The sequence below is a fragment of the Lemur catta genome, chromosome 15, assembly GCF_020740605.2.
Source record: "Lemur catta isolate mLemCat1 chromosome 15, mLemCat1.pri, whole genome shotgun sequence".
Classification (NCBI taxonomy): Eukaryota; Metazoa; Chordata; class Mammalia; order Primates; family Lemuridae; genus Lemur; species Lemur catta.
The window spans coordinates 55,887,324-55,907,547 of NC_059142.1; the positions used below are offsets into that span (position 1 = coordinate 55,887,324).

The 20,224-nt window shown below is 48.4% G+C and overlaps 1 protein-coding gene across 4 annotated transcripts in view; it reads left to right on the forward strand.

Moving 5' to 3' along the window:
- The window catches only part of RPTOR (regulatory associated protein of MTOR complex 1), a 272,593-nt gene that overhangs the window by 128,535 nt on the left and 123,834 nt on the right, over window positions 1–20,224 (forward strand). For 3 of the 4 annotated variants that reach the window (XM_045569639.1, XM_045569640.1, XM_045569642.1), the window contains one exon: window positions 18,494–18,669. In XM_045569639.1, coding sequence (XP_045425595.1) covers window positions 18,494–18,669 — 176 coding nt within the window. Of the gene's footprint in view, window positions 1–13,207; window positions 13,333–18,493; window positions 18,670–20,224 lie in introns of those variants that run through there. The other variant, XM_045569641.1, reaches the window with a different exon arrangement.

Consider the following 20,224-nt stretch of genomic DNA (forward strand, 5'->3'; position numbering starts at 1 on the left):
TTAAGCGATAACATTGGTAGAGTTGATTTGTGTCCCAGCGGTCTCGGTCTCTGCCTCTAAAATAAATGTTAAAATAAGGCAGACATTATTTTAGGAGAAATGGACCCATATGTTCAATTCTGTGGTCTTCGATTGCACTAGCGTCTTTGTTATTGCCCCGGTTTCTAAAAAGCCCACTAAGCTAAATGACAGAGAACAAACCAAAGCAGCTGTCACCGGTCCCCCATTTAAAGAACTGGCCAGCCTGTGTGGTGCTCGATAATGAAGAGACGTTTTGCTTGGTTGTTTTAATTAATATTTGATGTTTGAATTAAACAGTGAATTCTAAAGACAAATTGAAGAGGCAGTTTCAATTAAGAGGCCTCTATCCGTGGCCAGCACAAGAGTGTCAGAATAAAATATTCTGCAGCCTCGAGGGGGTCGTGAACTCTGATTGGCTGCAATACAGGAAATTCGCAGTTCAGGAACAGAAATCGTCTCGAGTATGTTTCCTCAAGCCTTTTTGGGTCTGTTCAATTTTAATGTATGTTATGTTTTTCACATTTCATCGGAGAATAATGCTAACATAATCATCATCAAAATTTGAAATTCTATTTGGTAGAATTTTCAGTTAACATGTCTAGAGTGTGCTATTTTATATTTATAAGGTAAGTCCCTATGCAGAACATTGCATGAGTGACTGATGCATATAATGCCCTTTATCCCTGAAAATCAAACCGAATGCCACAAGTTTCTTTGTTTTGTGTTCTGTAACAAGAGAAGGGAAAGATCAAGTTTTGTATCATCAAATTTTTACCTTGCTTTTAGGCATTTCATCTGAGTTTCCCCAGGGGATAGTTTATCTAATGAGTGCTACAAACTCAAAGCAATGAGAGGTAATTTACTTTCCTTGCATCAAGTAATAAATATTGCAAAAAAATTTTTTTTACATTTATAATATGTAAATTAAAATGCCAAAGAATCCTGGCTGATTTTTACAACCAATTTATGGGTGGTAGAGTGATTAAGGGAAAGACTAATACATCAGCCTTAGTTAATTAAAACACGTTCAGTATAGTCCCACTCCCCTTTCAGCAGAAGGCCGGCGTTTCTAGCTCATGCATAATATTAAATGTTTACTTTGTCGCGCTTTGAGTATCTGCTCAGTTAGTACTGTATGTGTTCTCTGTACGTTGCCAAGGATTAATCAGCTTGAGACACTGTTCATTTCATTAAGTGCAACACAAAGGATTTCCATGCATCTTTTTTGGAAAAAAATGTTTATTTGACTCATTCCTCATGAAGGGGAGATCAAAGGAAAAAAAAATGTTAAACGAGGTGGCAAATAGACAGCAATGCAGCATTATACCATATGCTTTATAATTAGCTCTGATTTTTATCTTCCTTTTTCTTAATTACAATGTAGATCAGTCTTATGTTTTTCTATTGCACTTACTATTATTGGCTATTGTTAAGTTGGTCTCTTGCATAAACAGCGGAAATTAAAATGATAAAATTGGCTCCCAGCTACTATCCTGATGTTCATTTTAGTTCTTTTGCTATCTGCTGTAGAAAGAGTAATCTTATGTGGCCTGTTAGGTTTATTCTTTTAAAATATTCATTTCTTCTCTACAGCTAGCCAAATTCTTTATAAATTTACAGTATATTTTAATACTTTTTATTGTATAACATGTGAACTGAAAGAAATTGGCAGATAAATTATTTGTGCCAGTGTTTAAAAAAATAGAGTAAAAAATGATTAAATGTAATACAAGAAAATGGTTATTTGGACCAGAAAGCCTCCAAATAACAAACATTAACACAAATATGAGTGACATAAATTTTAAGAGGCGATTATCAGCTTTCGTGTTGCCGGTGGCTGTGCTTGTCCTGGGAGCGCGGCATGTTCACTGTGCCGCCAGGGGAGCTGCAGGTGGGGCGGGCGCGGCCTCACGGAATGAAGCACAGCGCAAAGGATCGCTCACAATCGAAGCTTCATTGTGGCCAGAAAAATGCGTATCTGTCACTCAGTAAGCGTTCTCATATTTTTCATTGCTTTGCAATTTGAAAATTAAGGACAGTCTTTGAGTCTCTCTGCTTTCCATCTTCTCTTTTTCAATAAGTAGTTTTATTTTTACCAAGTTAGTATATGCCGTGGTTTAAAAAGTCAAATAGCACAGAGGGCCTGTAACGGATGACACAGTGCTGGCCCCGCACCTCCCCTGCTGGACTCTGCCACCAAAGGCGCCTCTCCAGCTGTCTGTGTTTCCAGCCCCCAGACGCTCTCTCCACATCTGCAGAACGTATGCGGATGCTACTGTTTCTCACTTCACCAATTTTGCGTTCTGTGTGGCTTTCTCCTACGATACAGACCAAAAGCAGAGCTGCCATTAGTAAACTCTTTTTAAAGAAGGGAGAAGTTACCTGCAAGTCTGGTAGTGAATAAACATGTTACATGATAGTTTTAATCAATACTTGTTATTTGTGTTCAAGAGTGAATCTCAAAGGGAAAATTCTGGACTGGAGGGGCTGTGTCGTTGACTGCACCTTCCTGCTTCCCCTCTGCCGCCTGGTTACATTGCTTTATTTGATGTCTCTACACTTTGTAACCTTTGCAGTTTTAAATGATATCGTTATGCGCTTGTTTCTAGTTTTATCGATAATACATGGCACCGTTTGGTTTCGGGCCCGCAGCTTCCTGCACTTTCCTCTGCTGCCTGTATTTGCCAACCTGCCTCACCCACATTTTACTTTTATAACCATTTTCCATTTTCCAGCCATAATTAAGCCTCTATGTTTAGAGTTTGGGTTGATTCTATAACACGACAAAAATTAAACCTTGTTACCTGATTATGACCAGGTAAATATTGTTCTTTGAATAGCTAAATAGGGCCCTGAGGTATACAGTTTTTAAGAACAGTTTTTGTTTGCTTGCTTTTCCTGGACATTTTTCTTCTTGCATTATGTACCTGTAACACTTTAATTTCCAAACTCTCACGGAGAACATCAAAGTGCAGAATGTCCCCTTTGCCCCAAGTATCTCCTTGCTCAGCTGCTGCTCTCGGTGGATGCTTCTGTGTGGGCCTGCCCCGTGGCCTGCCCCGTGGCCCTCACCAGGGGCTCCTTTGCAGCTCTCCTCAGTGCAGCCACCATTTTCTAGGTCCCACCATGTCGTCCTCCTTGATTTTCTCCTTTATTCTACCACAGCAAATCCTCAAGTTACAGCCTAAAAAGGATGTGTTAGTATCTTTCTCAGAGCTTGAGCGTTTGCGTTTGCAATGCTTTCAGCTGTAAGTAATGAAAAATCTCACTATGGGTTTTAAAACAAATAGCAGTTTGTCTTTTTCACTAGTGAGATTTCTGAGGCAAACGATTTACTTCTTCAGCTGTGCCACCAGGGCCAGGCTGCTTTCCCTCTGCTCTGGCGTCCGTAGCTGGTTGATGCTTTATCCTCGTGAGTGTGGCATGCTCATCGTAGCTGCAGGCGTTTTATGTCTCTAGGGTGGGAGGAGGTGGGAAGGGGCAATGTTGGCCACGCCTGTCCCTCCTGCTAGGAGACTACAGTCCACCCTCCATACAGATTGAAAATCCTGCGTCTGTACTGAACACGTACAGACTTTTTTTGTTGTGATTATTCCCTAAACAATGCAGTTTAACAACTAGTGACATATAATTTACATTGTATTAGGTATTATAAGTAATCTAGGGATGCTTTAAAGTATACGGGAAGATGTGCGTAGGTTTATGCAAATACTACATTTTGCACCAGAGACCTGAATGTTCAAGGATTTTGGTATCTCGAGGTTGCTGGACACCGTTCCCCGCACATACCGAGGAATGACTGTAAATGCAGACATCTCTTTAGGTCTTGTTGGCTGGAGCTGGGTCACTTGGCCACCCAGCTACAGTTGGAGGTTGGCTAAAGGGGGAGGAGCTGGCAATGACTGTTGCATTATCTGATGACAAACGTCAGCTACATCGCATGTGTGACATGCCATCATTCTAGCTATGTGTTAGACATTGTGTGGCTATGGAATTTTAGGCTATTTTCACTCTTAAAACAATACCACTCTTACTATTAATCCTTTCAGTGTACGAGTAGATGTACTTGAATAGTCTGCCACCTGGCCTTGTAGCTGTGACCAATCCAAAGATACGACTATCTCCGTCCAGGTAAAAGCCATAGAAAGATGGCCGGGCGCAGTGGCTCACGCCTGTCATCCCAGCACTCTGGGAGGCCGAGGTGGGAGGATCGCTTAAGCTCAGGCGTTTGAGACCAGCCTGAGCAAGAGCGAGACCCTGTCTCTACTAAAAATAGAAAGAATTTAGCCAGACAACTAAAAATATATATAGAAAAAATGAGCCGGGCATGGTGGCACATGCCTGTAGTCCCAGCTACTCAGGAGGCTGAGGCAGGAGGATCGCTTGAGCCCAGGAGTTTGAGGTTGCTGTGAGCTAGGCTGATGCCACGGCACTCTAGCCCAGGCAACAGAGCGAGACTCTGTCTTTAAAAAAAAAAAAAAAGGCCTTAGAAAGAATACTTATAGTCACAGTAGACAATATATTGAATGTGTTTGAGAGAGTGTGAAAAATATAAAGAGAATACAAATGTTTTTGTAACAACTTATTTCTTGGAAATGAAATCCTTGGTCAGAAAACTGGAAAGGAAGACGAAGTCTCAGTGAGATGGTCTTTATTAAATAATATCGCCCATCACTTCCGCTTCTAGGGGTGTTTCCCGAGGGTAGTTACCACTCTTGTCTTCCGTGAAGACAGCAGTAAAGCCTGGAGTCCGATCTAGGCAAGTTTCCCTTCTCTTCCTTTGGCCGGAAGCGAGCGAGTGGATCGTGCAGCAGGCGGACGCCTTTTCCTTACAGAGACGGCGTGAGCTCAGCTCGGTCCTGCTGAGACGTGGTCCTGAACATCACCGTGTTCCTTTGCTTTAAGACTGGATCGTAGACACTTTCCTGGGGCTGGCCGTGGAGATGGTGTGAGAATGTCTTCCTGAAGAACAGGTTACCACGTGGCAGTCACACGCGATTCTCTTCTCCTGCCACCCCTTTGCACTCTGCAAGGCTTTTCTCATGACACTTCCAAGGAAATTTTGTTTTTATCTGGCAGTTTCTGAACACCATTGTGTGGTCCACTCCTGCAGCCTCTAGCGCGCCGTTCCTGCGGCAGAAAAGCTTGCCAAATGGCCGGTCATTTTCTAGCGAGAATCAAGCTTGTCTCTGCAGCACCCCTGAGTCTGCAGTGACTTAACCACCCCAGTCTCCATTCTGAAATCCCGTATTTGAACTTACATTATCCTCATGCGCTGATCACTGTAACTAAGTTTTATGTCAAATATTTAAGCTAAGTAATTCTGACAAAAATGATTGATGTCCAGAATCTTCAGGTTTCCTCACAAAATGTTAAATGTGTGTACCACAGAGCTAAAGAATTCATATTTTGAAATCTTACGGTTTGTTTGCTACTACTGTAGACAAGCACATTGCATTGTTGTTATGGAATTCTGCAACGAAAGTCAATTCTCTGTGATAAAAGTTACTGTTTGGCAGAGCACAGTGGCTCACACTTGTAGTCCCAGCTACCTGGGAGAACTGCTTGATGCCAGGAGTTCGAGGATACAGTGACTAAGATCAGGCCACTGCATCCAGCCTGGGCAATATAGCAAGGCCCTGTCTCTTTAAAAAAATAGAAAAGGTTAATATTTGCTGTGTTACAACAACTGTCTGTGATTTCTCAATACCACAGGTTAATTGTCTGGTCACCTGTCAAAAGGTGTATTTCTTGGTCACTGTTACCAAATTGGAATTTTTTAATATGTGTGTGAATTCACAAATATTCCCCATGGCCTTGGCGTTGTCATGACATTCCTGACTTCAGAACAGAGTCCACGGTGCTCGTCCTGCGGGGACTTCATCTTTCACGTTACGGTGTTCATGTGTGCCGTTCTTTCACCTGTAATTTCATTGTTTATCATTTGTAGGTAGTAGGGAAATGAGTTGATATCTGTTATGTAATAACTTTATTAATCTCCAAGTGATACTAATTTGTGGGTTTTAAAAAGATGTTCTCATTTCTATGTTATCCTTATTTCCTCAATATACATTTTTTTCATTGGTTTATTCTCTTTCATACTGGGAGCTTATGGTGATTTTATTGTTTCTCACATTTAAGAATGAGAGAAATTAACCCCCAGCTGCTGCACGTCCGCGGCTGGGCACTGGCAGCCGGGGGCCTGGGTCAGCGAAGGCGGGCGGGGCGCGGGCTGCAGTGCCGGGACTCGCAGACGCCCCCAACAGTCTTCATTTTTCTGGGATGTCAGTGAGTACACAGGCTGCCCTGATGCATCCGTAACTGTCTTTAGAGGAAGAAACCTCTGAGTGCTTTCTGGGGAGGGCGGTGGTGGAGGACAGTTGCAGGGCACCTGAGTTTAAGCGACAGGTGAGAAGCTGGCTCTGCTGATGACAGGTCTTCAGGTAACCCTGTCTTCCAGCACGTGCCGCTCCAGGCTTTGACAGGGGAGCCTCCTTCCCTCTTTCCCTCTCTGCGCACACTCCAACAGCTTCAGTCTCTCTTTTTAATTAAGGCTGGCCAAGGTACCTCTGTATACCTTACACTTTATTTACAGTAAGCTGTAAGAATTTATAATAGGGATATATATTTGTTCTATTTCAAAACAAATAGGACATCTGCTCCCTGGTGTAAAGAAATATATAGTTGTAGTTGAAACTCTCTCTCTCTCTTCCTCACTCCCCCCCGCACACCACAACAGAAGAGAATTGTGATTTGGAAGAAATGCTGCCATGACAACTATTTATATTATAGGAGAGAGGGGTGTGATCTAAAACACATGTAGTGGAAACCCCTCTAACTGGAATCCTCGGAGCTGCCACCCCGACATCTGGCTGGGAGAATGCGGAAGTTAGTGGGGCTGGGCCGGTGCAGGGCTGGGCCGGTGCTGGGGTGGGCCGGTGCAGGGGTGGGCCGGTGCTGGGGTGGGCCGGTGCAGGGCTGGGCCGGTGCTGGGCTGGGCCGGTGCAGGGCTGGGCCGGTGCTGGGGTGGGCCGGTGCAGGGGTGGGCCGGTGCTGGGGTGGGCCGGTGCAGGGCTGGGCCGGTGCAGGGCTGGGCCGGTGCAGGGCTGGGCCGGTGCTGGGCTGGGCCGGTGAGCTCACGTGCCGGCCGCGGCGGGGAAGACGCCAGCCTGTCCAGGGCCAGGGCCTCCCGCCAGCGCAGCTGGGAGAGAAGAGGGGGCGCGGGGGGCAGGGCGACCCTGGGCCGGCCCAGGCGCCTGGCGAGCCTCAGCCGCTGCACGCCCTGCCCGGGTTGGTGCCGCCGTGTCGCTCGCGGGGCGTTCTCCGCGCAACCCCCGGCAATCTGTGTGCTGGAGCGGACCAGTCTCCAGCGTTCTGCCCCTTCTGTGCTTCTCCCGTGTGTGGGGGAAGATGGAGTTCTTTTCTCTGGGCACCTTTACCACTCCCGGGCCTGTAATTTGAAAGCTTCAGGAAAAAGAAAAGTAATTTCTCTACATAAAAAATTTAAGAACCCTCACCATGGATGGTATGAAATTCACAGACAAAACAAAGCATCATTAGCACTCTCAACTTTCAGAGTGTAACTAAGATTCTGCTTCCTCCAAAACCACCTCCCTCAACCTGAACTCTTCCGCAGCCGACTTAATATAAGGATTTCTCACACAATGAATTTGACACTTAATTATGCATTGTCTTGTGGTATCTCTTCTCTTGTTGTCAGCTGTAATTTAAATCTGTTATGTAAACCTGTCAAGAATGCCTCATATTAAGTTGAGACTTAGGAAATATTTCTAGATTTGGTTTGATAAATGTGTATTTGAATAAACTACCTTTAGTTATCTTTTTTAGATGTGTCTGTGATGCATTGAATATATTTGATCTTTAATGGATTTATAGGAAATGCAAAAAGAAACATAAAATTATTAGTTCTAATCCATGAATAATATAAGTAATTTTCATAAAACTGGGAGTGTTTCTGAAGTTTTCTTAGAATTTAATCTTTTTTTCTAATTTCATCTGTTTTAAAATATTATCAGAAATTGCATAATGTTCTGGCCAACACCGTGCGATACCAAACAGGGGCCCGTCCGCCTGGCCCTGCTCCTGCGCCCACCACCCGAGGCCGAGTCTCTCCCTTCCCCCACACCGAAGCTGGAGGGGTTTGTGGTGACGACCAGGTGAGCTGTCACGACGGGTCCTGGTGGCACCGGGTGTGGAGCTTCCGCTGGCAACAAGAAAAATGGCTGAAGACGGAGCCCCATGAGAGCGGAGGGGCAGGTGGGAAACCACCCGCCGTCTGAGGAGAGGGACGTACGGCCACTAAGCGCTTTTGCTCAACACCACGGCAAGAAGCAAAAAACAGACGGTCATCCCTGTGACTCCTCCCAGCATCACACGGTGGGTCCCAGCCTGTGCAAAAGGCAAAGAAAAGAAACAGGCACACAGATCGGAAAAGAAGAAATTAAACGTTTTTTTTTAAAATGAAGTGATCATCTATGTTGAAATGCAAACTGCAAAGATCTGTGTGATGTTTACAGAACACGACACCCGAGGACGGTGGATACACGTCCTTCTCAGTGTCCACGGAGCTCATCAGGTGAGCGCCTACCCTGGGTCGTAAACCTCAAAAAATGTTAAGTAACTGAAACCACACAGAGTGTGTTCTTTAACCATGACAGAATCATCTAGAAGTCAATAAAGACAACAGAGAAATCTCTGGAAAAAATTAAAGGACACATTTCTAAATAACACATGGGTCGGAAGCTTCAAGGGGAATTTAAAAGTACATAGACTGGAATGAAAGTGAATATACAACACGTCAGTATTTACAGAATGCAGCTAAAGCAGTGTTGCAAGGGAAATTTATAGCACTAAAATGCTTATGTTAGAAAAGAGGAAAGATACCAAATTAGTAATATAAATTTCTACCTCAAGGAGCTAGAAATGATGAGCAAAATAAACTCAAAGGAACCAGAAGAAGGAAATAAAGATAAAAACAGAAATCATTGCGATTGAAAACAGTAAAACAATAGGGAAATATCAATGAGATAAAAAACTGATTCTCAGAAAAAAAACCACAATAAAATGGATAAATTCCTCCCAAGACTAACAGATATAGAGAGAGAAGAATCAGGAATGAAATGCAAAGTCTCTGCAGATCCCGCGGCTGTTCAAGGGATAGTTAGGGGATCTCAGGAACAACTTCACACTCATGAATTCCATGACTTAAAAGAAATGGACCAATTCCTCTAACACCACAAACTACCAAAATCCAACCAAAATGAAATAATTTGAATAGTCTTATAACCATGAAAGAAATTGAATTTGAAATTTTAAAATTCCTGAGAAAGAAATCTCTAAGCCCAGGTGGTTTCGCTGGAGAGTTCTAGCAAACATTTAAAAAGAATTAACACTCTTTTTACACAGTCTCTTCCAGAAGATAGGATGGTTGAGAACACTTCTCAGTTCATTTTATGAGGTCATTATTACCCTGATGCCAAAACCAGATAACAGGTCATGAGGAAATAAAACTGTAGACCACTATCTGTCACAAACTTAGATGCAAAAATCCTCAACAAAATAATAGCAAATCAGTCCTAGCAATTTACAACAGGAATTATACTCCTTGACCCAGTGGGACTTATTACAGGTATGTGAATCTGGCTCAGGGTTCAGAATTCAGTCGATGAAATCCAGCACACCAACAGACGAAAGGGGAAAAATCATGTGATCCCATCAGTGGATGCAGAGAAAGCGTTCAACACAATCCAACACCTATGCATGATTAAAAACAAACCTAGCAAAGTAGGAATGAGTGTCACTTGAACGTGATAAAGAGCATCTTTGAGAAACCCACGCTGCCATCACACTTGTGCTGAAAGGTCGGATGTTCCTCACGAGGTTGCGTCAAGGTGAGGATGTCTTAACACACTCGACTTACGTGGTGGGAGGTCTAGCCCGTGCAAGGAGACAAGAGAAAGACATCGTTAAGTGTCGGGGAAGTGCAAGTGGATGCTGCAGTGAGGTACCACTTCCCGCCGCTAGGGTGGCTGTACTCAAAGGTGGACACCCGGGTCCAGAGTGCGGGGAGCGTGTAGGGAAGTTGCAGCCTCACATGGGCTGGTGGGAACGGGAAGGGCTGCATCTGCTGTGGAGACCAGTCTGGCACCTCCTCAAAATGTCAGCTCGGAGCTGCCATATGATCGCAGCTCTACTCCAGCATCCCGCTGAATACATACTTCAGAGAGACGAAAACATATGTCTGTACAAAAACTTGTACGCAAATGTTCATAGCAGCATAATTCATAGTAGCCAAAAGTGGAAACAACCCAAATGTTCTGTCAGTGGATGAACAAAATGTGGTCTGTCCGAGCAGTGGACCGTAACGAGAAGAGAAACAGGACACATGTTGCAACATGAATGAACCTCGAAACTGTCACACTGAGTGAAAGAAGCCAGTCGCTAAAGGTCACGTATGATTCATTCGCAGGAAACGCGCGGAGCAGCTGGTCTGCGGAAACGGGAAGTAGCGTGTAGCTGCCGTTGGGCGCAGAGGTTCTCCTTCAGGGTGAGAAAAGTACTCTGAATTAGGTGGTGGTGATGGTCACATAACCTTGTAAATATACTAAAATCCACCGAATTGTACAGGTTAAAAAAGTGTTAATGGAGCAAGAAGCATTTTCTGGAAATGAAAAAAAGAAATTGTGCTGTTGTGAAACATACCAGTTTGGGTGCGGTAGGTGCGCCTTGAGCTCTCGTACAAGACCCCTTCCCAGCACTTGCGCTTTCCTGGCAGTGCCGGCCTGGCCCCCGCGTGCCTGACACAGGGCCAGCCTGCTGCTCCACGGGCCCCTCTCTCAGCAGGACGTACCTTGATCTACCCCTGCAGGGGGCTTGGCCCCAGGTCCAGGCCATGCCGATACCCACCTCCAGCCAGACCACTGGTGTTTGCCCTGCTTGGAATTCCGGGATCACTGAGACTGGATTCCTCGAGGTGCCGTGTAACTGCAGTCTCAGTGTTCTCTCTTTCGCTCACCTGTCCGTCGTGCACCCACCCACCCGCTCGTTCATCTTGGGAACGATCGTGCGGCATTTGCTGTGAATCAGGAATGATGACAGGGCGATACAGCAGCACTCATGGCAGACAAGCCCTTGCTTTAGTTTCTGGCGGTTAAACAAAATAAGAATACTTATTTAGTGCCGGTCACTTCTGCATGGAGAGGGAAAGAGCCACAGTAACTGGAAATGTGTACGGTGCCAGTAACGACTGGGTCAGAGAGCATACGGCGTGCGTGTGCTGTTCCACTTTTTTCTGCGGTTATCGGTTTTTATTATAAAATATGAGATGGATGTTGCTATCAAGCTTCTTTTCTAGTTGGGGAGCAGAACAACCAACGTGATACATATAATGAAGGACACGTGTTGTAAAAAGTCAGGATAAGGAGCTGAAGCGTGACAGGGATGCAGGGAGGTGGCTGCAAGGGGAGCCCTGCGCGGGCTGCGTGGAGGGGCGCACACCCGGGCGGGGCAGCTGCAGACACCGCGGGTGCCCGGGGGCAGTGGGCTGAGGGCCCGACTGGGTGAGCAGGAGGCTGAGCCGCAGAAGGCGGCCTGAAGGCGCATCCCCTGGGGCTTGTTAGGTCCCGGGCAGGACTTGGGCTCCCTCCGAGATTCTGAGTGTGGAGGGAACCCCGAGGGGCTGGAAGCCAGAGGCGGTGTGTGGCCTAGAGTGTCCTGGCCACAGTGGGCACACAGTGGCACCCGCTGACTTCCCTGAGCAGCAGAGTAGCAGGCCCTGCGTGCGGCAGTGGGGAAGCTCTCCTGCCAGGGCCGCGTGGGCTGGGGGTGCTTGGACCAGGGGGCGGCGGGGTGCGGATGCAGGTGTTGGCAGCTGGGTGCTTTGTGAAGGACGAGAGATTGGATCCCCGTCTCAGGGGTTAGACGTGGGCTGAAGAATGAGGCAGGAGTTAAAGGCAACGTGTGTGGCCCGGGTGGAATGGAGCGACCCTCTCCCCGGCCAGAGAGACCGCGAGGCTGGATGAAGGCCGGGGTGGGGGCTGCGAGGGCTCTGCTTGGCCTTGTGCAGTGCGAGGTCCCTTCAGAAATGGTCCTTCGGCATCTGCTATGAACCATGTTGGTGGCAGGGTGTACGGCACGCAGACCTGCCTTCACTCCCACGAGGACACGTGGGAAGGTGGTTGGATTCATCCCCAAATAGACGTGGCTGGAGCCGAGGGCTGGTGGGCAGCTCCCATGGGTGCATGAGGCAGGAGAGGAGGGGCCAGGCGAGGCCTGCACTCTGTGGCGCATCGACAGTCTGGGACGAGGAGAAGCAGCGACAAACCAGACGGGGAGAAGTGGCCGCGAGCCAGGTGGGAGTGAGCATGCTGTAGGCACAGGGAAGTCAGCGGCGGACGTGCTGTCGAGAGAACTGGCACGGTGAGGACTGAAGCCACCGTTGGACCTAACAGAGGCAGGCTCAGTGTAGGGGCAGCAGCACATCTGTGCAGAGGCCATGCTTGGAGAAAGGATGGAGACACAGCCCAGACGAGTTTGGGAGGAACAGGTATACACAGACACATGTACACACATATACATATGTGTGCGTGTACACACACATGCACATATATGCACAAACATGCGTACATGTGCACACACATCCACATATACATGTGCATGTACTTATTCACATACTGGTTTTTGGTGCCATGCTGCAGCATATATATCTTCCTTTCTAGTTGGTGTGTGTCGTAGGGTGGAGTGAGAGTGCCTGCGTTGGAATCTGGCCTGATTAGATCGCCCTTTGAGAACGGGGAAGAACCCACTTTCTGCTCGGTGTTGCTGGGCTCTCCAGCCTGCCTCCCACTTGTTACAGAATTGGAATCCTTCCTGCATTCCTGTCACTCTCCCGAAGTTGGCCAAGGCTCTCTCTTCTATGACTCAGCTCATTACAGTTAACCGAGCAGAAACACAGCAGGTGATTATGGACAAAAAGTTTCCACACGGCTTGCCAGAAAGACTCGTAACTCACAGATGCAGCACTGGGACTCTGACTCATGTACCAGCAGCAGGGAGCACAGGCGGGGTCAGGCTGGTGCTGTGACCCCAAGGCAAGTAGTGAGGCCTCTGCCCAGTTGGGGTGGGGGCCCCCAAACAGGTTATTCCCGCACGCAGGGGAAGTGGACAGAGGCCCCTGAGAGTTCTTCAGGTGTCGTGCAGGGTGAGAAGCTGCAAGACCAAGGACGGCTGTGGCAGCAGGTGGCGTCTGCCCTGAACGTCAGAACAGACCTAGAAGCTGCCCAGTAAGGGAAGGTGAGAAGGAGAAGCTCGAGGAGAGACCAGGATAATGGGACAGCTTGACGCAGGGGGCGTCAGGAGTTTCCCCAGAGAGCGCAGCACCGATGGCCTGGAAGAGCTCGGCAGCACTTGTGGAGAGTTCTGCAAGGGCTCTGGACATGGGGTCGGAGGACAAATCCTAAGACGAGGCGGTGCCTCAAACCCAGATGCTACTGTTAGGAAGAACCTGTCCGTCTTCTAGTGAGTTCTGACCGTTATGGATACAGACTCAGGCACTTTAGGGCTTTTGGAGAAGACGGTATCTGGCTGCGGGTTTCAGAGTATGGAAACCAACACAGAACACCGCTCTCAGCAGCCAGGGTGGGCGCACAGGCCTGGGTGCCGGGTGGGAGGACACTGAGCAGATCCGTCTCTGCCCTCCGGCTGCTCGCAAGCTCACACTGCGGTGAGGTTTTAAGTGTCCCCCACACAGATCTCTTCTTGATATAGAGAGTTGCGGGATTTTAAGTATCTCCTTTTCTTTAGTTGTTGATTATCTACCAGTAATTGGAGAGTGGAATTTGGTTATAATTTCTAATTAACCATCTTTGCAGAGTTGTAGAATGATCCCAGAGCGTTTAGAAGCTGTTGAGTTGCTAACAGCTAAATGGCTTTAAAATAATAGATGGTTCATTTGGGTAAGCGCAGGATAATTGTGAAAAGGACGGCTGTAAAAGGGCTCTCGCTGGCCTTGAAGGGCCACACTCAGCTTCCCAGTGTCCATGGAAGTCCCTTCCGCCAAAAGGGCCCCTTCTGCCCCTGGCCTAGGCTTTATAGTTCCCAGCATTAGGTAACACTTGGTTTTTAAATTAGTATTTAGTATTTGGTAAATATAAGTGTATAGGTTATATAGTAAAATACTATTTCTGCTGTGTATCTGCTGTTTTTGCTACAGTATCTGTCATGTGATAGATGCTGCATTTATGTCTTTGAATATTAGTGGAGTTGGATAAGTAATACACTGATTCCTTTAGGGAGCTCAGTCTTTCTTTGAACTTTGCAAAAAATGTCCATGGCAATTAGATGTTGAATTGAGAATAAAAGTTACTTTGAGGCAGAACTGAGAGTATTGCCAAGGAGACGTTATTTTTAGGAATTGACTTGCTAAAGACTGCTGAAACTCCTAGTGCCTTGTCTCTGTGTAAGGATGCCTCCCGTATGTGTTTGAGGGGGGGAAGAGAAGCAGCTGATGGTACCGTTTCGGCAGGAAGCAGGACGTGCAGGTACTGCTGGTGGCGCGGAGGGCCCGGTGCCTTCTGCAGAGCGGGGGTTCGGGGCCGCGGCGCATCGCCTGGCCGGCTTCCTCGTGCACGCCGCGTGTGGAAGCTGCAGCAGATGTCTTTTTTGGATTGGCTTGCTGTGCGTCACATCTGAAGACTTTTCTGGGCCCTTCCCAAGTCTCCCCCAGAAGGCTCTGCTGAGCTTTTAAAGATGAACATTTTTCTTGGGTTTGGCTCCAGATTCTGCAGGAGAACTCCTGGGTGAGTGTGGCACGGGCTTGCCCTTCGGGAGGCGTGGTGGCTGCAGCCGCGGCGGTCACTCCACACCTCTATGCAGGATGATTTCAATTAAAGGGTCCATATTTTAGATAAACACAAAACTAAAACAATGTATAGGAAATAACTAATCTGTTTAAATAGACTTTTTTGTATTCTTGGGTTAGCAAGCCTGAAAAATAATGTTCATTGGTGGATTCCTTTGCCTTGAATGTCAGGGTGGTTTTGCAAACATGTTGCTGGTTCTGTAACCAGTGACCCATGAGGGCCGGCTGCTATCTGTCTGTCCATCCGTCCGTCCGTCCGTCTGCCTGTCGGCCTCGCAGAGCTGCTGGGTGACTCAGGTCTGGAGACTGCGGCCCACGCGCTGCTCAGACCGTCCTCAGGCCGAATGGGGCTGTTGCAGCCAACCAGAGACCAGTTTCCTGTGCAGGGCAGGCTGCTGGCCGTCGCTGCTTTGGCTTGTAGAGCTGGAGCCCAGGAAAGGATTTTACACATGCTCTTGGCATCCCTGTTCTCTCTCCTTAAAAAAGCTCGCTGCTTGCTGATGCTTGGTGATACTTGGTGACGGTTGCACAACAGTGTGAAGGGACCTAACGCCACCAAACTGTACATTTAAAATGGCTTACATCGCAAATTTTATGCTATTATAACTTACCATAGTAAAAAAAAACCTCATTCCTCTGGAAATTGCAGTTTTTATTAAGATGTTTAAGTTGTATTTATTATTAGGTATATGAGAATTTGATTTTTGCTCTGGGTTTAATGTTCCTGTGGTAGAATGGATGATTATTAAATAATAAAACTTGCAGTCTTTAGTACCTTCCATTTGAGAAATTTGAGATGTTATGTGCAGACTTTATCAGCAGTAAAATGACAACATATCACATACCATCATCACCGTGTTGGATGTGTGTGAGTGAATAGTGCTTTATGTGCATTTCAGAGGTGCTGAGAGTGCTTTTTGGAAAGTGCCCGGCAGGGCACTCCCATCCGTGTCACAGGTGCTTGGTGTAATCAATCCAGGGGGCCCAGAGGGGACGATGGAGCAAAACGTGGCCCTAAACTAGGGCGGCCTGGATCCCCCCGTGCTGCCTCGGGGACAGAGAGCCCACGGTTTTCTTGGGGCCCCCGCTTCCTCATCACAGTGGTCTGTAACAAGGGGGGTGAAACTCACAGGGGTGTTGTAGAAAGCAAATGGAAGAGTGCGTGTGACAGAGCTGGAGAAATGCTGGGAACTGACGGCGGGATTATTGGTAAGAAGCAGCAATGGAGATGGACGAACGTCCTTTGTCCCGAAGCATGTCGGCAGCTGCTGCTGGGGCAAACTCCTGCCTTCCTCACCCGGTGTTCCTTGTCGTTTAAAACACTCAGCCCCTCTTCTTCAGGGAGGTCTGCTACAGTGTGAGGAAAACAGTTTCAAGGCTCTGTGCTATGACTGTCTGGGCCCTCATTGCCGAACCACGTGATAAATAACACTGGTTGGGGGGAGGCACTTGTGGTCATGAAACTTCAGTTCCTGAGGTTTGCGATGGGCTGCGTCCCTCCCAATCCCGTAGCAGGATGGGTCAGGTGGAACGGGCTCAGTGGTCGGCAGCTTTTCATCATGACCGCACTAGTGATGGAGATTTGCGTGTGGATGGGTGAAGGGGTTCTAGGAGCCGTTTGGACCTACATAATCAATATTTTGGGGTTTTATTTTTCATTATTTTAGTCACCTAAATGTTATGCTCAAACATCATAATTCAGGACAAGTAAAGAAGATGCAGGTTCTCTCTCCAGGAGCCTGTGGTGTGCTCTCTGTGTTTCCTGTTCTCTGTCTCTTTGTTTGCTGCCACCGTTCGTCCCCCCTACATCTAATCAGCCATTGGAAGGGATGGAGGGACTGGGGAGCCGGAGCTCCCGGGCACCTGGGCCCGCCCCTGCTTGGCGGGTGCACCCTGCTGAGGCCTGAGGACTCGTCCCCTTGTGCGAGGGGCGGGCGTTGCTGTGCGTCAGGCGTGGCTTCCCCCAGCTGAAAGTCCTGTACTGGGTGACACAAGTGCTGCCACTGTGTTCCTCACAATTGCTTTCAGGAGAGGCAGAGCAGTGCGTATCCATAATCCCTCGCGCATTGTACTCATTACACTGCACTGGCCGGAATGCCATGAATTCTCATAAACCTCATTATTTCTGAAAATGACAGCAAAACCTCTTGTGGATTGCCAGAATCGTCAGATCCAGGCAACGTATGGCGCAGGGGAAAGGAATCCAAGTCCACAATGCTAGGATAATTTTGTGTTTGGTGGTATGAGGATCCTGTGTTTTGTTGAATACTGCTGTTTTTTGGTTAAAAAAAAAGAAAAGAAAACAAGAACATACTCGATTATCTATGGCAGTATAGTAAAGCCATGTCCTGTGATTTTTTTTTAAACCTTTGAATGCATTTTTTTTTTTTTTTGAGACAGAGTCTCGCTTTGTTACCCGGGCTAGAGTGAGTGCCGTGGCATCAGCCTAGCTCACAGCAACCTCAAACTCCTGGGCTTAAGCGATCCTACTGCCTCAGCCTCCCGAGTAGCTGGGACTACAGGCATGAGCCACCATGCCCGGCTAATTTTTTTGTATATATATTTTTAGTTGGCCAGATAATTTCTTTCTATTTTTAGTAGAGACGGGGTCTCACTCTTGCTCAGGCTGGTCTCGAACTCCTGACCTCGAGCGATCCACCCGCCTCGGCCTCCCAGAGGGCTAGGATTACAGGCGTGAGCCACCGCGCCCGGCCTGAATGCATTTTAATTTTTTAACTCAAAACATTTTAAGAGACAATTTACACTTTCAATTAGATTTTATTCAGTCAAAAATGAAATTTTGTGTGTTTTTCTGTAACCTACAATCATTAGCTTGGTGCCTGTCTTCTCAGAGCTACAGTGTGACGTCAGCTTCACATCTGGTACCTTAGCAAATCTCATTGACATTAATATCAAGCAGGTGTTACTACTCTCACTTTCAAGAGAGATTAAGTTTTGAGTTAAAAACACCTTCCTCCCTGATTACAAAATCAACACACAGTTGTTTATAGAACACTTGGAAAAGTCGGATGAAGATGGGCGTAGATAAAACCACCTTACTCCACCCCTCGGGGGCGAGGGCTCTCTGGGTCTGCTTTCCAGTCTCTTCGGTGACAGGCCAGCGAGCACACGACACCCACGCTCCGGTCTGCCTCTCTGCTGGTGGTGACGCTCACTGCATGTAGCCTGAACATCCTCCCATGCCGTTAAACACCCAAATAAGGTTGTGGCAGGTTGAAGCTTGCGTGTTTAGAGTAACCATAGGACACTACAAACACCTGGCGGGGGCGTCTGGAGACACTGACGGAGTCGTGGGGAGGGAGGGTCCGGAGCAGGACAACCACGGGGAGAGCAGATCTGGCAGAGACAGACCTCGTGCTGCTGTGAGGACCTTGGGAATGACGCGCGTGTTCAGGTCTCGCCGTCACTCGGCAGAAGAGAGTTCGGCGTCGACGCCTCTCTCCAGAGGACTGGGAAAGGGCGGAAACCCAGTGCTTGAAGCCTTAGTCGGTTTATTCTTTGTTACGTTTCTGTCTCATCCTCCAGTTGTGTACAACAGCTAAGTCCCTCTTTCCCTTCACATTCTGCCTTCAGGTAGCTGCAATTAACCCAAACCACCCGCTGGCCCAGATGCCTCTGCCGCCATCCATGAAGAACTGCATCCAGCTGGCCGCCTGCGAGGCCCACGAGCTCCTGCCCATGATCCCTGACCTCCCGGCCGACCTGTTCACGTCCTGCCTCACCACCCCCATCAAGATCGCCCTGCGCTGGTGAGTGGCCCCTGCTGTCCCTGCGGTGACCACCCCGAGGCCCTCCCCCAGGGTCCTGACTCGAGTGGGTCTAAGGCGTCCACCCGGGTGGACGAGCCCAGTGACAGGCATGAGCGTGCACTGTCTTCTCCCTTGCCGTGCAGGACTCCGGGTGGATGCTGGGTTTATCTGAGAGTTAAACATCCGTCTTCGTTCCGCATCAGGTCCTGGGCCGTTGTCGGCTTTGTGATTTCCAGGATTGCCCTCGTTAATTGTGGAAGTGTCATTGGGTAGCACCAGGGCTGGTCGTCCTGGAAACCAGACTTTTGGGGGGGGAAAAGGGCTGTTATGAAAAAAGAAGTCATTTAATTCCTTGCTTGAGTTGAAGAATAATCTTTCAATTTATTCTTAGCAATAAACACACACACACACACACACACACACACACACACACACACACGTGACTTTTTCCTGCCTACATCCCGTTTAGAAGGTGGGAGCACTTGGGAATGTGACTGGGGAGACGTGTGATCTTCCAAGAAGGCAGAACCTGCGTCTAAGACCCGGTACCACAGGCAGAACTCACAGTGGGATGTGTGCTTCCTGCCTCCAAATCCAATTTTCTCCCCAGACCATGCTGCCACGCTTTAATCTCTACTTTCCCATTTTATGTTGTGCTGAAAAGCTTCCGTGCCGTGGCTGTTACCGGCGAGTAGACAAAACCCCTCCACTGAGGTGCGGCGCGAATGGTGCGGCCGGGCGCAGACACTGCGCTCCTGCTGGGCCCGTTCCTGGGGCTTCTGTCTAGCTGGAGCCTCCTGGCTTTTTACCCCACAGCCTGGATGGACCCCGGGGGCCAAAAACAGCAACAAAGGGGTCAGCCCTGGGGGGACCCTGTGAGTGGCGTCGCCGGGGGCAGGGGCAGCCTGGGTCTGCCCTGCGTTGCTGGGTTGGAGGAAGGCCTGGCCTTCCTGCCTTGCCTCCTGCTGCCCCACAACGCTGGGCTGACTGGCGTGCGGCCCTGCCACTCACTGTCCCTGACCCCAAGCCTCCCAGCCCCCAGGGCTGCAGATGACCCTGGGGAGAGGCTCCTTGCCGTGCTACAGAGAGTGGGGGAAGGGCAGGTGCCCAGAGGGGCAGCAAAGGGGTGACCGCAGTGTCTCTGAGCCCAGCTGATCCCCACCGCGCCTGGCTGACACAGACTCGGGCTGGCTAGAGCCATCCCGCTCCGCACCCCTCAGAGCAGAGCCCCATGACCAGACCAGACCCCTGAGGGGCACAGCCACTGTGCAGGAAATGCAGCAGAATTACCCTAAGACAAACGTGCATGTCGTCAAAGGGGTGAAGGAAGATACTGTAACAAGATGCAGGAACAACGCTATGGCTTGATGTGTCACCCAAACGCACGTGGTGGAAACTTAATCCGCGATGCAGCAGTGTTGCGAGGTGGGCCTGTAAGTAACCGAGTGATGAGTGTCCTGCCCACGTGTGCAGATCAGTGCTGTGACCGTGGGAAGGGCCAGTCCCCCCGAGAAAGCAGCCCGTCCCCCCCGCTCTCACTCCGCCCTGCTCTGGG